Source organism: Desmodus rotundus, chromosome 1 (genome assembly GCF_022682495.2).
Source record: "Desmodus rotundus isolate HL8 chromosome 1, HLdesRot8A.1, whole genome shotgun sequence".
Classification (NCBI taxonomy): Eukaryota; Metazoa; Chordata; class Mammalia; order Chiroptera; family Phyllostomidae; genus Desmodus; species Desmodus rotundus.
The window spans coordinates 159,734,900-159,751,681 of NC_071387.1; the positions used below are offsets into that span (position 1 = coordinate 159,734,900).

Sequence of the window (16,782 nt, forward strand, 5' to 3'; positions counted from 1 at the left end):
AGTCTGTTGGATGCTTCTGTAGGTTTCCAGCTGTAGGTTTCCAGGTGGACCCTAAGAAGGCAGAACATGCTCTCCCTGGGATCCAACCATATTTAGAAAAGTGCCTGTTAATACTTGGGGCTGCTTATACCCACTCATGAGCCTTTGCTGGGAAGCAATAAGCTGGTAACTGGTTTCCAGTAATTGGTTTTTTTATCTATTCCTCCAACACGCGCTGGCTTAAGTCTCTTCCTTCTCAAACAACCGTCTCTGACTCCCTGCCCTCACTGACTTCTTCCTTTGCTCCCCTCACCTGCCATTCACAGCCAGCACCACCATCTCTTTCTGTAATAAGTCGTATTTGATCACGTTAATACATTTTGGTTCCCCAAAGTGGATTTAAAGTTCCTGGGACCAGGACCTATAGTTTATGTTTATTTTGTGCCTCTTTTAATATCTGTCAAGGAAGTAGTCATGTCGTAGCTTTACCTGAAGAGAGTCCTTGACTGACTACACTCTGCTAGAAGACAGTGTAAGCCTTTCTCTCAGGGTCACTGCCAATGATAACTAAGTGACACGTCTTTGGATAATGCCCCACGTCAGTAGTTATTTTGATAATGGTAAATTGTAATTGCAAATGCCATTTTCAGAAAGAATCGGCATTGGGTCGTGTTAGGAAGATAACAAAGTTTCTTTTAGCTATCTATGGAACACATCTTTTATTATTAAACTTTAATCTGTGAGGAAAACAATTGCAATTTCCTAATCTTTTTCCTTGAGTTTAGTGGATTCATAAAACATTCAATGAGGATTTAAGAAATTGAGATTCTATGTGAGTTTGCGTGAGCAGTATGTGTATATATGAGTTACATATACAAAATATTTCACTTAGAAGAACTTTTATATAAGGCAACCTTTGGTCTATAGTGCAGTGCTAATTAATATCAATTATTGATTGATAATAATCTATATAATATACAAATTATTATAATTTATATAATTAATAATTTAGAAACACTAAAGTCAGTTCTTTTCTTTATGCTGTAGAAATGAAGGGAGGATAGATAGCCACTTCTTTTTTCATTATTTGATTAAAAGAAGAGAAATGCAACCCTTTTCCAGACAAGGAGGGAGGGGAGAAGCCATCCTAATTCCCTTCAGAAAAATGCACTTCTCTGGCAGGGAGCCACGGCCGGTGCCCAGCAAAGGGAGCCGCTCACGTGTGTGAGCACCAGCCCCAACCACTCTTAGGGATGTGCCCCAAAATTCTGCAGGGAAGAAGCCACCTACAACCAGAATTACTGATCTCAGCCCACTGGTCTCTTGCCACAACAGGTCTCTGAAGAGCATGCATAGTCCCATACAGTACCTGCCAACTAAACCTGAGTCACGTAGTCTTAACAGTTGCAAGGAAACCATCGAAAAGCCAGTCTTCCCAGAGTCTGTGCTTTTTCAGGAACTGATGGAAAGGTCAGCCCCTGAGCCAGTAGGGGTCATCTCTCCTGGGAGTTCATCAGGGGAGAGAAGTGCCTTACTGCAAAACTGCTCCAAGGAGCATTGGGGCTTTCAGTCCCCAGGCCCACAGTGTCAGACCCAGTGCCCCTTCGTCCGCCCACCTGCACTACTTTCTCGAATTGTCCCACAGATCATCTCTGAGACTTAAATATCATAATATATGTAAAACCTAGTCTGAAAGCATCAAGCTCTAAGTGTGAGTTGGATGATGATTTAGCTCTGCACACACATGTGACATTCTGCAATGTAGCTAAATACATTTTGATTACACATAGGCATCGATAGCATTGAAACTAGATTCACCTGATTTGCTTTATCATAATCATACAGAGTTATTCAGAGATCATGTTAATAAATCTGCATCATTGTAGTGAGAGAACATATTGATAATCAGACCAATTAATTTTTTTTACTTTATAAAATCAACTCATCCAAGAATGAGTAATTGCTCTGCTTTGTTTTGAATTATCTAAATAACATCATGCTCTTTTTTGCTCTGTTGTGAGGTGCTCGTTATTTTAGAAACTGCCAAAGGGCCTAAGGGGGAGGTCTCAAGAGAGTGGGCTCCTATCCCTGCCCTCAGACATTAACCACAACAGCCATTCTTTCATCTGCTCAAAATATGAAGGTTCTGAGTAAGATTTTGTTTGAAGGAAGGAATTTGATCCCATAACAAAAAATAAAAGAGTAATTTTTACATAATTTCCATAAAAATAAAATATATGTGATTAAAATTTATACACGACTACCTTGTATAAAAAAAGCCTGTTACAAATGGTGACTATGCCATCAATAATCTAAAGACTGGCATTTGCCCAGCTGCCTCCTGTTCTCAGAGCCAATGCCCCTCATTCCCTACCTTCTCCTCAACACTATCACACAATAAACCTCTAGCTTTGTTTACATTTCTCAAATGTGTAAATAAAAATGCAGAAGGGTTTAACCACATGGGAGTTACTGCTGAATGATGTAGCAATTACGGAGGCAAAACTGGGCAAAATACATTCTAAGGTTGTGGCCAAAATGATCTTACTTAAGATCTAATTAATATTTAATAGTATTACATTAAACATTTTATATATCTTAATATTTAAGTCATTTTGGTTTAATATTGACCTTACACTTGCCTTGCACTCAGATTTAGATTAATATAAATGATAAAACTAGCAAAACGTATCTGACAAGACAAATAACATCAAGCTGGCCTGATACATAATACGCAGTTTATGCGAACTTGTTTTTAAAAAGAACTTAATAAGGCACCTATCTTAAAGTTATTACTGTGGGCACTTGCATAATAGTATTTGCATATTTCCACGTTATTCTTTGATTTAAACACACCAGTATATCAGTTTTTTTAAAAAGTCATCTGCAGTTCTGTCACACTAACTTGTGATATTTCAGACGATTCAGAGAAAAAACATTCTTTTTTTTTTAAAGGCCCAGAATTGAAGGAAATCTTCCTACACTGTTAAACCCCATAGACTTCATACATGTTCACAAAGAAAACCTTTTAATAATTTTTCAAAATGCAGGTGTGCAAATTACTCCTGAAATAGACAGGAGTCATGTTTTCAGTATCCCCTGAACCACTGTTAAATACAGCCCATAGCATTTTTCAGCTCATAAAACTTTTATGAGCTGAAAAGTTCCTTCAGATTTTTTTAACTGCCAACTATCGCTGCCTTCCAGCAACAGCACCTACATTGCTATTAAGATCTATATGAACAAACTCAACATTAACATGTCCTGAGTAGCATGTTTTGTTTCATAGTACTAAAAAATGGATCAGGATTTATATGACTCGCTGAGTGCAGCAAAAAAATTATGAACGTCTTGGTTTAATGTAGCATGGGTGGTATCTTTGCTTACTTGGATATACAGCATATGTAGAGGTTGAGTCTATGTTTGTGAATAGAGTTATACAAGTTCATGCATATACCAAGGATTTTCCAGTCTGGAAAAATGTGCTTCGATACATAAAAAGGTTGGTTTTCCAGGCACATGTGTACTTTCCTTTATTTATGTACACCTGCCTTAGAACTCATTAATTTAACATCTGTTTTAGGGCTTTCCCTTGCCAAAGTTCAAAATGCTTGAAAACTTCGATTTCTCATAGGACACAAATAAAAGTAAAAGTAAGCAGTTGGATATGACTTAATTTCATTGTCTTATTTAATAATGCTTTTAGTCATACAGAAAATGGTATATATAAACTATACAAAAATGATTAAAGAGAGAGTAGGAGAAAGGGAGGGATGGAGGGAGAGGGAGAGAGAGAGAGAGAAATGGAGGGAGGAACTTACATAGATATAGGCTCAAACCACCCAGACAATAGAATCCTGTCCTTATGGAGATAACAGAGTATTCCCTTTCTACAGAGCTTTCTGACCATTTGTTATCAATGCTGAACAAAAACTAGTTTGAAGACAAATCACGGCCCCATGTTTTAGAAGTGGAAGAAGAGGAAACACCTAGCCATGTCTCCCAGACACAGCTGAACTAAGCTCACAACTCAACTGCAAATACGCACCTTTGTATAAACAGTTCCTGGGTTCGGTCACTCAGACCCTCCATTTCAAATAACCATTTATAAACTCAGATTTTCTCCTTCTATGACTGCCAGTCCTTCCAGGGAGATGGAGTTTTACTTCTCCGCTTTGTAATTTGATCACTCTAACCTTAACACAGTTTCCCATTTAAGAGAGTTTTCAAATGTAGAGCATATTTTACGGGTTTCTAGATTATTTGATTGAATGTTAATATCCACCCTAATAAAAGAGTAATCTAAATTGGGAAAAACTGCTGCATAGTCATTCAAATGTATTTTTTAATTCCCAAATTAAGTGTTGGCAGTAATTCCTTTTTACTTCACTTCTTTCTTTTTTGTATTAATAGCTTCTTTTCACTTCTCCAGCCCTACTAACAGCAATCCTCATTCCCACTACCTGGCAACTCATCTTCTCTCTCCAACTCCAGTTCCCAGAGGCAGGAAAGGAAAGTAGGAAGTATGCCACGGCCTCCAAGAAACAGCGTCGTTAGTAGGAAAGTAATGCTCCAACCCTGGCTACTTTCAACGGCATCGGAAAGTGAAGATTAACTTCGACACTGGGAATGCATTCCCTTCTCTATGTTTTACTCCCTTGGCAAGAGCTTTTACACTGAGAATATTCTAGATAGGATAAGTCATGAAGTTTCCACCTACAGCATTGGAAGCCTGCCAACATAACAGGAGAGTTACCTGTCTGGTCCCAACAGGTGCGCTCCTAAGAACTCTAATGAGGAGAGCATCACTCTTCAGAAAAACGACATACCGACATACCCGGGGGAATACCTCAACAGTAGGAGAAAACCTGCTTAAAAAAAGAGACTCTCCTCTAGTCCTACTTCTCAAGGAAAAATTCACTATTAAAAAGAGAATATAGCAACTTAACTAAAATCAATAATCTTCACTCGTACACTAGAGAGAATCGAACCTGAACTGATCTACTGAATGGTATGTGCTATGTAGTCTCAATTTAGCTTGCCAAAATTAAAAGGTGATGTGGTCCCACCTTTAGAAAGGAATATGCTATGTTTGATAATGAAAATTTTAAGTATTCATCAATGTGAAAAAAATAGCTTTTAAGCATTTTACCAGAGAGATAAATAAAATATTTGAGCAAAATAGAAGGCATTGCAAATATTGCTATTAAATCATAAAATAAATAACATTATAGCTGGTTTTAGGGAACAGAAGTAATGCCGATATTGATACAATGAATTATAGCATTTTCTAGAACTAAGCTAGATTGTATTCATTCTAAATATTTAAAGCCTCGTTAAAATACCCAAGGACAACATCTTAAAAACATGCTAAACTGACATAAAATAACATTTAAACGGCAGACATATTACCCCACACACACACATAAGTCACATAATAAACCTGCAAAATCCTGGAAAAGAAAAACCATAGCAAACCTTTAGATGTCTTCCTGTCAACCCTAGGAATATGAAATACAGTTTTAACTGTCCACAGTGTAAGTACCGAAGGTTAATAGTTAAAGACCAATGGAATGTTAACACAGGCTAGTACTACACTTGAGTAGTAATGCATGGAGAGACACTGAAATTAAAACACTTGTTCTGCATGTTCTGAAGTGATGTGACATGATGATTTGGTTATATTAGATGACAAAGCAGGGCTTCTTAAAACATTTAAAATAAAATTGTATCTAACATTCCTCCAAACTGTTTAACATATTCTTCCAATACTTGTACAAATATGTGAAGCTAAAACACAGAATTTTTTCACACTCCAGTTATCTTCTAATGGCAGCATTTGGTATGTTGATTTTTTTTTCCAAAAGTAATTTTCAAGATAAAAAGCTGATTGCCTTGACTGGTATGTCTAGAAAGCAAAGACTTACCTGTCTTGTTTTCTCTGACCTCAATAATATAAATATTTATATCAGTGCGGAGTTTTGTCCCTGTTGGGGGTTCTGGAGTGGGAAGTGCCTGAGGTCTGAAGGCCTCTTTGCCTTCCACAGTGGGTGGTCTTGTTGGCTGTGTAACAGAAGGAGGACTTGAAGTTGTGAAATACTCTTTATCAATGTCGGTTTCCATTTCTTTGGCTACAGTATCTTCAAGGGTAGTGGGAGGAACACGAGATGTTGATTGTGCAATGATGACCACGTCACTGTCTGCTGAACCAAAGGCAGTAGTGGTCTCACTTGCAACTGTGGTTTTCATTGTTGTAAACTCTGGGAGTTCTGTGGCTTCGGGCTTTTCGAGTAATCCTGAGCCTAAATCAAAATAATCTAAGGACGTTTTCTCTCTTTTCTCAGTAGTAGTTTCTTCCATAAGCTGGGTATCACTGGTGCTTAAAGGCGATACAACTCCCCGTGGGCTAGTACCTTCTGTTTCATACTTTTGTTCAGCCCCTGGACTTAAAAATACCTTTGGCCCCATGCTTGGTGTTAGTGTTACCGCTTTGTCTGCTTTCGGTTTGTGCTCAGTGATAGCCCCAGGTGGATAAGACATTGTGTGTTCAATTTTTCCAGTGGGAGTTGTTTCTGTAATTGGGACTCTCTCAGAACTCGTCATTAATCTGTCTTCAGAGACAGCATATACTGGCCTGTCACTTTCCTGTTCATCCAAAGGTGCTGTTGACTCCTCGGCTGTGCTGACTGTGGGACCCAGAGCAGGAACTGGTTTCTCTGGAGTCTGATCTTTCCAAGGGAATTCTTCCTGCATTGTTCCTGGGGTAATGGCTGGTGTTGTTCTTATAGTTTCAGGAGAAATAGTCTGACCAATGGCATGTATGTCTTGAGAGGGTTCACCTAGAAACTGACCTTGTGATGGAACAGAAGGTACCAACACTCCCCATTCTGTCTTGGGAATTAGAGAAAGAGGAATGGTATGGGAAGTGTTTGCATAAGTAATAGGTTTGTGGGTGCTACTGTGATTGACAAATGCCGATCCTTCCCCATCTGAAGTGTGTGCAAACTGGGGAACAGTAGCTACAGGCTTAGAGACATGCGCATCTTCTCCTTCATCCAAAGCTCTTCCTTCTGTGGTTGCATGAGCATCTCGACCTTCCGTGCGTGGGACAGGTAGATCTCTTTCTTCAGTTGTAGACTCTCTCAAAGTTGACCTTTCTGTAATGCTAACCGATGTAGTAGGCTGAAACCTAACTGTGAATTTCCCATGGTCTGTTGTGTCTTCCTCAGTAAACTTCTCTAGCGGCTTTTGAATACTATCTGGGGTAAGAGTGAATTCATCTCCTCCATGCTGCGTAAAACTGGAGATGTCTTCACCCTTCCCACTCACTCCTGTAGTGGTGAGCGAGGCAGGGGGCGATTTCAGAGAGCCTGCCTGTTCCGTGGACCCTAAGGGTGCTGAGGTGGTATTATCTTCACCCCGTGACCATTTTGATTCAGTGACCACCTCCACGTTTAAAGTGCTGTGGGCCGAATGGACTGTTGTAACACCCTCATCATGCTTTGTAGTGTCTTGATAGCCACCTGTTTCTAATCCACCTGGAGTTCGTGTAAAGTCTTCCTCCACATCGCTTGCCTCTGTCGGTGCCACACTCAGCTTTGTTGGTTTCAGTGCTGGCGAATCAAAGGATGTAGCCCTTTCCGTCAAAGACTCTGTAAGATGAATTTGCTCTGAGGAAGCTGTAGGGAACTTCATTCCAGACGAGCCTTCTTCCTCTATTTTTCCCATAAATGGATCTTTGGTGATCTTTTCTTGTATTGCATTATTGGCATAAGTACCTGTTCTCATCTCTGGTACTAGTGTTTCTGTTTTTTCTCTCCCTGGTGTCATTTCTGTGTGTGGAGAGGGATGAATACGTGTGGATATTACCTCAGCTAATATTTTATCACCAGAATAAGGAAACAATTCTACATCTGCATGATGCTGTGATGGGAAAGGTGTGGTGGATATGTACTGGCCAAAAAAATCTTCAGTTTTCTTACCATTAATTTGCTTTTCTTCCCAGTTGTCCTTGGATGAACCATCACTGCCAGGCACAGTTACAGGTGAGACAATCGTTGATGCTGAGACTGACTTCGCGTCCTCTGCCTGAGTGGGGGTGGTGTCTCCTGAGGTCTTTGACACTGTGATGACTTCAGGTATCTGGCTAAAGACCGAGGTGCTCTGGACAGGTCTAACTGTAAATGTTCTGTCTTCACCACCATCTTCTTGGGTTCTGGCCACTGATTCAGAAGTAGTACTTACTGTTTTCTTTTCAGTTTTGGATTCCAGTGTCATTGTTGTAGATACAAACGGTGTTTCCATTACAGAGAATTCTTTGGAAGTAACGTGCTTTGAGATTTCCATAGATGTTACCAAGGGACCCACTTCTATTTGTTCAACTTGTGTAACTGATTCTTGTGTTTGTATGTCTTCCATGATGCCATCCCACGAATCAGTAGCATGATCGTAGATGACCGTTGTACTTTGGGACACTTCTTCCTTAATTGCAGGTATGTCTGGCTTTCCAAGTGGTCCTGAAGCAGAAGGTGAGTAATAGTCCTCATCCCAAGGCTTCTGGGTACTCACAGCAGGTGTGGGTGTTTCTGTGGCTAATCTGTGTATGACAGCTGGAGACTGAACTGTGGATTTCTGTTCAAAATTGACTATGTTTCTCACAGAAGGTAACTTGTTTGTAATGATGGGTAAGTCAGTGATTAAAGGGGTGATTGGTGTATTTCTGTCAGGTACCATTTGTAGTTCTTTGGATAAACTGTGTGATGCAGTTTCTGTAAGGATATTCAGATCGATGGTTGTAGCCTCTGATATATTCTGTTTAGCTAGAAAATAATTTCAAAGAGTTGATTAGACAAGTCACTAATAAAAAGCTGCACGTCCAGTGTTTGTTAAGTGCTGCTGTGTGTGTTGGAGTGACCCGAGAGTGTTTTGTGATGGAGGGGAGTCTACAAACTACACTGATTTAACTCAATGGCAACTGAACAGTTAATAGTCACCAATTGACCACTCGTTTTATATTGCAAGGTTATCATTGCCTTTACCCATAGATACAATGAACTGTTCTTGGTTAAATAAATTGAATATTATATCATTTTAAGATCAGGAGATGTCTAAAAGTGTATAAATACAGAATTTGGAAATAACAGGTAGGCAATGTATCAGGAACTACAGCAGCAACTTGAAACCTAGTTGGAGAACTTAGTATTACTATTCTGGAAGCTTCTGTACTCTGCCACAAAGTTTTTCCCTCCTTCTCAAGCTGCATAATGTCTCAGGGGAGAGGGAGTGCCTCAGATTACAAAACAACAAAAAGCCACATCAAATGTACCCCAGTCACATACAAACCATTTTACTGTCCATAATGCGGAGGGTGCCATAAAAACAGGATATTAAACTTTTTAATACCACCCTTCACTTGACTCCAGGTGTTGGACATTTGTCTTCCCTTCCTTTCAACTCTAGTGTAGCCTTGTTCCTAATAAATAATAACAAAATGTTTCTGGCAGAGGCTGCTTGGTGTTTATTGTAGTTCTACCTTTTGTTCTATGTTCTACACACTGTGTTTGTAACTCTTAAAGGTCTTGGTTCCGGGCCTACTTTAGCATGAAACCCAAATGTAGAACAGGAAATAAAGTACCCACATGATGTATTTTAGGTCTGTAATTACAAATCACTGGAAACAACCCGGAGCATCAGAAAGAATAGGCTCAGGCAATAAAAAGTAACCTGTCATCATAAAATGCTACATTATAAGGCATCCAGATTTACAGAGAACAGCCTGGCCTGTTTAAAGAAATTTAAACTGCGTATAAAAGTGACAGTGTTGTAGAGAAGATTCCTTCTCAACATGGGAAAGTGCAGCAGCTTAGTACAGGAAGATTCTGGGGGTTTTTCCCCCCAAATTCAGACTTTCAGAAATCAAAAACTAGCTACCACTAAACTCAGAAGGAACTCTTCTGAGGAAACCTTAGTTGTTTTGCTATATCCTTTAGGACTTAGAACTAGTTGTATGGGTAACACCCATTTCCCCTGGTAAGAGTTGTAATGCCTGTAGGGTCTATGCTATCTTGTGTCTTACTCTTAATAATCCCCAAACAGAAGTCCTTGGAAAACAAAACGGGTACCTTTGAGCTCCCTCTACTGTGTTAAAACCTAATTTTGTCAGTGAAACTGCTCTGTATGAATGGATTGGTAAATACATGCCATTATATTCTTGTCCAAACCTTTAGAATGTACAACACAGGAAGGGAACCTCATGTAAACCATAGGCTTTGACTGTTACAATGTGTCCATGTGGGTCCCTATGAACGTGGAGGGGATGTGGGTAATGGGGGAGGCTCTGCTGGGGGCAGGGGCACACAGGAGTCACTGCATTGTCCACTCCATTTTGCAGTAAACCTAAAACTGCTCTAAAAAATAAAGTCTATTAAAAAAGTTAATGATAAGATGATGTTATTTTGTTGTAAATCAGACTTGAGCTGTCATAGCGCAGATTGACCAACTTTATAATGAAAGCTTGGTGGCTATTTACATTATGGTGCACTTAAATAATCTTTAAAGTCTGTCACTATTTATCCTTTTATAGTTAAACAACACTAAACTTAAAAAAAGACTTGAACTCGTCAAACTATGTTAAATACCCTTTTTCTTTTTTAAAGGAAAGCTCTTTCTTCTTTGATTTACTGGAATAAGCTTTATTCTATTTTGATTGACATGAGCAACTTAAGGAACCAAAGTGTGGTTGACTATTTTTTCTTTTAATTCAATTATCTATATCCTCTGAAATTCCATAACTGTTACCTCATTTAACTGCCAAATATCATGTTTATCTTATAACTGCATTCTTTTGGGAAATAGTAAAATATACATACAGAGAAAGTTCCCATGGAAACATAATATAAGCTCTTAGGCCACTGCGTATCAAAAAAAATTAATCATATTATTAACAACAAAAAAGGTAATCTTGCTTTTTTTTCCTCTGAGTATTTCCATGGCTGATGAGGTCAACTTCACAGGAGTTGATAACTGCATTAGGGCCGTGCAGAGAGCCTGTGGATCAGGTCCCCATACGTTCCAACCCGAGTTCTGTGCTAGCAACTTCTACAGTGCTGTGAAAACCCTGTACAGTGTTTGGAAAATGAGGGACTCAGATTAAAATATAACTAAATAACTATGTCATTGTCAATTATTACTGTAGCACTTGGGTTGGCTTCATCCAGGCCTGGAGCACAGTGAAGTGACTTAATAAATCTCGGAGAACCTCCTTTACAAAGCTAGGAGTTATGTGACTAAAAAAAACCAAAAAACAACAATGGTTTTCAATAATTTTAGAGCCCTGTTAAAATGTCTGCCTATTATTAACTTAATTAATTACACTCTTTGGAATGAAAAACCTCAGACTTCCTCTTGAGGTTGGATGAATTTTATATCAATTTAACAGCTGATTTCCATCATAACTCAGTGTATCTCCTCACCTGTGCCATTTGTTTCAACCATTTCCCCCACCCCCAAAAATCGTTTTTAAAAATATAAATACATCGGAAGAGATATCATAAATGTCACTGTAATAATGATGATTGTTATGTAGGTGAGAACACAATGCCTGCAGAAGGAGCGTTCCCATGGAGAAGTTTTTGCCTTGGCAAACTACCAGTGTCCTCTCCACTGCATTACTGAGGAAGCCACAGAAGTCAGCATGCTGCTGCCCCACAAAAGCTCCCTTCCAGCCTCCGCAGCTGTCTACCACACAGGTGTTCCACATCACTGTACTTATGGTGTCTTGTGTCATACGGACTATCTTCTCTGTGCTTCCATTGTTAGACATCAGGCAGATTTTTCTAATAAAATATAAAAACCCTACTAGCAGCATGCCTGTCGATTTAACTCATGCCCATGCTACCTACATTATAGGGAAATGACTAATTTCAAATTAGTTTTTCTGATTAAATGTTTTATGCATAAATAATTATAAACATAGGGATTCACAAATAAAGTGAATATTCAATAGGTTGATTCGGGGTTCATAGTTGGGGGGAAAGTATAGGTTGAAACTATGAGATTAAAATCCAAACTTTAAAAAAAGTTCTATGAATGAGTGAATGCTAACAGATTCAAATTCAATAAACAGAAAACACTTTAAAAATACCAATTAGAGAAGGATAAATGTTGGCGCCTATGGTCAGGTTATAGGGCACAAAAAAGATAAATTGACTGTAGGTTAGAAGGGCAGGCCAAATTTAAAAGTAAACAAATATGTAAGTGAAATAGCATCTGAACTGGTACTTATTTAGCCTTGTTTAGGCCACTACTTTTAGTTCCAAGCTTAGCCAAACAGAGGGATGTGAAAACAAGGAGGACTCAAAGCAAGATCACATGGGTGATTGGAGGTTTAGACATTGAAATTTCAAAACGAGAACATCGTTTCAGTTGAGGGACAACCGAACAATTGTGTTCAATAATAGAGATGGATGTTATTTGTTGTAGAATTCGGTTTCAACTGAAAAAGGGAAAATGGGCTCAAACTCTACTATGATGGATTTAGATAATTAGAAAAAACTCTCTGAGTGATGGTATTAGGGTATTAGAATGGGTTTTCTAGGAAACATGGCTACGCCCTGTCTTGGAAATCATTAGTAATATCAAATGAGAGATTATCATGTCTTGCATGCGTTTGATTCACTTAAATTTGGGGATGTAGGGGTGATCTTTCAAAGCCCTGTTTAACTCTAACTTTCACATAACTTGCTCAACTCTGAGGTCATAGAAAAGTCAAAAGTGTACGATTTAGTTTAATCATCACAGGGTGATGCAGAAGAAAACTTTACTTCACAAAGATGTTAATTTACTGGTTTTTAATATCAATTTGACAAAATAAATTCTAGTTATATGCATTATCAGCCATTATTAATGTTCTATTCTATTCAATGATTTTAGAAGTAAAAGGGAATTATAGCAAAGTGAGATTTGTTGTTGCTCATTCACCAAGAAGTGACTATAACACCACTTTCTGCATTTGGTAAAACCAAACAAGAAAAATGACTATATTTCTAAATTCTTCTCTTTTATCACACCAACTGTACATCTCTGAAATCACTTCTGGAGCTGTCGCTAAGGCTACAACCCCTACAGACTTACCCTACAGTATTTAGTCACTACTCTGCTATGTGGGAACAGTGGGTGGCAGTCAAGTCATTTGAGAATATTTTCCAAATTAAAATATATGTCTAGTGAAATATACATATATATACAGGGTAGGTCAAAAGTAAATTTACAGTTGTTCATATGAAAAATAATATAATAGTATATAATAATATAAGAATAAGCTTTTGTTTGTCACTAACACACAGCTGTAAGCCTACTTTGGCACGCCCCGTATACTAAGAGAATCTTTGAAAATGGAATTTGAAATTGGGGAAACTGTTGGCCTCGTGTGTGCTTTAAGAAAGGTTTATATGTTATGACTAAACATTCTAAGCCTTCTATGTGCTGAGTAAATTTTGAATGTGTTAGGGTCTTAGGTAGAGAAGAAAAAACCAAAAATCTAGCCTCTGGCTTAGGTGGCACAATAATCAAAATTTGAACCATTGTATTTATAAGTTATATATGTTCAAGTTACATAGATTCAAATGAATTAGAGAAACCAATAGACCTAAACTTTCCAACTTTTAAAGATTTTTATGTAGATTTTTAGTACGTGGTTTTTCTATTGGAATTTAAGTACCTTGCTATTTCACACATTCATGTGAATTCTTCATTCAAACAAATAATGTAAAACTGTCATTGAACAAAAATAAAGTAATTTATAAAATACATCAGGATGAATTCTTTGGGGCTACAGACAGGCTTTGGTTTAATTTTTACCCTCAGAGGGAAAAACTGTTTAACAAGTGCCAGTTTTATAAAGAACAAAAAAATACAACCCAGCAACTAGTGATGTTGGAGAATTTTACTCCTTGCCTAATTCCACCTCTCTAACCCCTTCACCCCAACACACAGCAGTCTGATGCTGTCCCTCCGTCGTATCAGTCACTTCATGTGACACCGGTCACAGAGCTCGAACTACTTAAAAGTTACTGTTATGAGAATGTGTCTTTCTACTTTTAGGGATAAAGTGTTGTTATTATTGTTCATTTGTTTTCCTAGAAATGATTAAGGAAGACTTTTTCTCTTGTTTTAGGGTTTAGAAACAAAAGCTAGTATTTTCAATGGTTTTTTATGGACCACTTGTATTGCGCTGATACACAACTCGTGGCTTTAGCATGCAGAACGTTGAGCTCATGGGAGGAGATCCCGGCAGAGGCACCAGAGCTGGGAGACAGCAGTATTGAAATCACGCCTGTTCGTTGCTCTAACATCTACTCTGCTGACTACACCGATACCCCAACTGTATCTTTTTGGTTGATGAAGAACGCCTGTGTATTTGACTTTAGAAACCAATCACATAATAAGCTATTGTCTATCCATTTCAGTTACATATTGCTATAACAAGATGTATTAGAAACTTAGTAAAATACTTTTCGCTATATTTCAATATAACATGGCTCTATCTTAAATATAACTCCAAAATTCTAGGAGATCTGTGTTTGGCTGTCATGAGATAGTCCCAACAGAAATAACAGACTCTGCATTACTTGTCTGTTTAATTACACATTCGACAAATATGATACTATATCGTGTGACTAGTTTGGATAAAATAATTTAAGGTCATTTGAAAAATTTAAATAACTATATCGTGAATGTTGCAAAATATTATTTGAAACAAATTTAAGTATTAAGCCTAACGAAGATAGCCCATGTCACACCTTACAAGAAGCATATATGGTGCATCAATGGGTACTAGAGAATTATTTCTTAGAAGGCACATATTTCTTTTACTTGAAACAAAATGCTATAAATGGAGATTTTTATTTATAGCATGGTTCACTTTAGGCATTAATTGAATATTATGATTACCCTTGTCAGTTACAAGTACTCACCTGCAATTACTGAGACTTAAATTCTCCACCATTTCAAAGAAAGATATACCAAAGACAAAGTAAACAGAATGTAAGGATGCAACTCGGCCATAGTTGGCCTCAGCATTACAGCACCAATTGCAATGACTACAGTTAATATAAATTAACTACTCAGTAATATGTTCCGTGGTGCAGCGGGGCACAGTGAAGACCTCAACTTGACATTTCCTCATCCCCTTTACGAAACCATTTGTCAAACTTCCCATTGTTTTAACCATATTGCTGCTGTTCCATTTGATTGCTTTTGGAAATTACTGAACTGTTTCCATTCCATGCACACACTGCAAGACATGGAATCCATTCCAATTGCTAGTTGAACATCAATGCATGCCTTCGAAGTATTTTTTTTTAATCTGTAACATTTAAAAGGTATCAAACACTTACGTTTAAAGCAGTAGGCATCAAATCTGCTATCAGGGGAAGGGAAGCCTGTCTGGTTCTCAAATCGATACAGGGTTCTCACCCCAAGTAAACCACCTCCACACTGGGACCTGGCCACAGTCACAGGGTGGCGAACACTGGCGTCCCTCAGCCACCCGTAGTCGCACTGGTCAAAGCCATTCCTCCAAGCCGCCTGGAGCTCCCCCACCGTCGCCAGCCGAGCGTCTTGGTTTTCACACTCTTCTTTAGCCTCCTCGTAGGTGAATTTATCGGGAGCAGTGATGTGAAACACATCACCTGAAATAACAAGAGGAAAAAAGTCCTAAGTGTGGTTACTCATTCCTTTCCAGTTTGGGGCGTAGGGGGAAAGCATGTAACACTTTTTCACGGCATGGCAGCAGCTTCTGACACTTTAAAGCAGAAAACATAATAGTTACTTAATTTTGTTGCTATTTGTGTATGATAAGAAATAACATACCCCAAATTTTTCATATATATATATAAATTTTATTATCAAATGAATGCTCCTATATACCCATAGGCCATAGAAACAGTCATTTGATAATAAAGTTACAATTAACTCTTTAGGATGCACAAATCTTTCCACGCAAATATTTGGATTATTGTCCAAAAAATGGGTTTCCCCTTTAATGAAAGAGCCTGTGATGTACTTATTAACATTGCAAACTGGAAAGGAAAAGTTGTACTGAGCTGTCACTGAGGGCATTTCACTAAAATCAAATAGTAATTCTCTGACACTCCTCACATACCATTACTATCAAAAAGGATTAACTCCCATCAAATCAAATAACGAAATGAAAAAACCTCCAGGTTTGAAATCAGGAAGGGCTATATAGAATCAGAATGGGATGCTGTTACCTGCCTTCCCATGTGGGGCTCAGGGCTGCTGGGACTGATATGCGGGGTACTGCTTGCACATGGTCAGGGTGGAGAGTGAATGGGGCCATCAGCTCCCACTCACCCAGCCAAAGGCACTCCAGTCCTCCTGGGAGGAAGTGGCACCTTTTTTTCCTGTTTGCTCTGCCCAGGGAGGTGCATTTTGCAATCTGTCTGGGGGAGGGGGGCAGTGGCAGGGAGGGCAGGGGGGCGGGGAGCGTGTCTCCATTTCTTACAAAGCCAGCAGGGGCTCTAACTAAGTTTGAGAGACTCTTATATTTGCTTATTGATTAACAAAGAAAGGCTGGACATTTACTTTGTTAATCACCAGGCCCAATTAACAAAGAATACGTTTATTTCCATTTAACATGCCATAATAAAATACTCTGAAATGCCAGTTTATTGAATTGGAATTTTCCTTGGGTAACAGAACAATTGGCTGAAAATAATTCAATGTAAATGAAATGATGTTTTCCACACCTGAGCACAAGTGTCTTTTTTTAAAGACAGAGGC

The 16,782-nt window shown here is 38.5% G+C and overlaps 1 protein-coding gene across 3 annotated transcripts in view; it reads right to left on the reverse strand.

Annotated features, from left to right (window-relative positions):
• The window catches only part of VCAN (versican), a 106,148-nt gene that overhangs the window by 54,003 nt on the left and 35,363 nt on the right, over nt 1-16,782 (reverse strand). The window contains exons 6-8 of one of the 3 annotated variants that reach the window (XM_045197905.3): nt 15,375-15,668; nt 8,069-8,798; nt 5,907-7,780 (exon numbers count right to left, since the gene is read on the reverse strand). In XM_045197905.3, the coding sequence (XP_045053840.2) occupies nt 5,907-7,780; nt 8,069-8,798; nt 15,375-15,668 (2,898 nt within the window). Of the gene's footprint in view, nt 1-5,906; nt 7,781-7,961; nt 8,799-15,374; nt 15,669-16,782 lie in introns of all 3 variants that reach the window. The other 2 variants (XM_045197903.3, XM_045197904.3) reach the window with 2 other exon arrangements.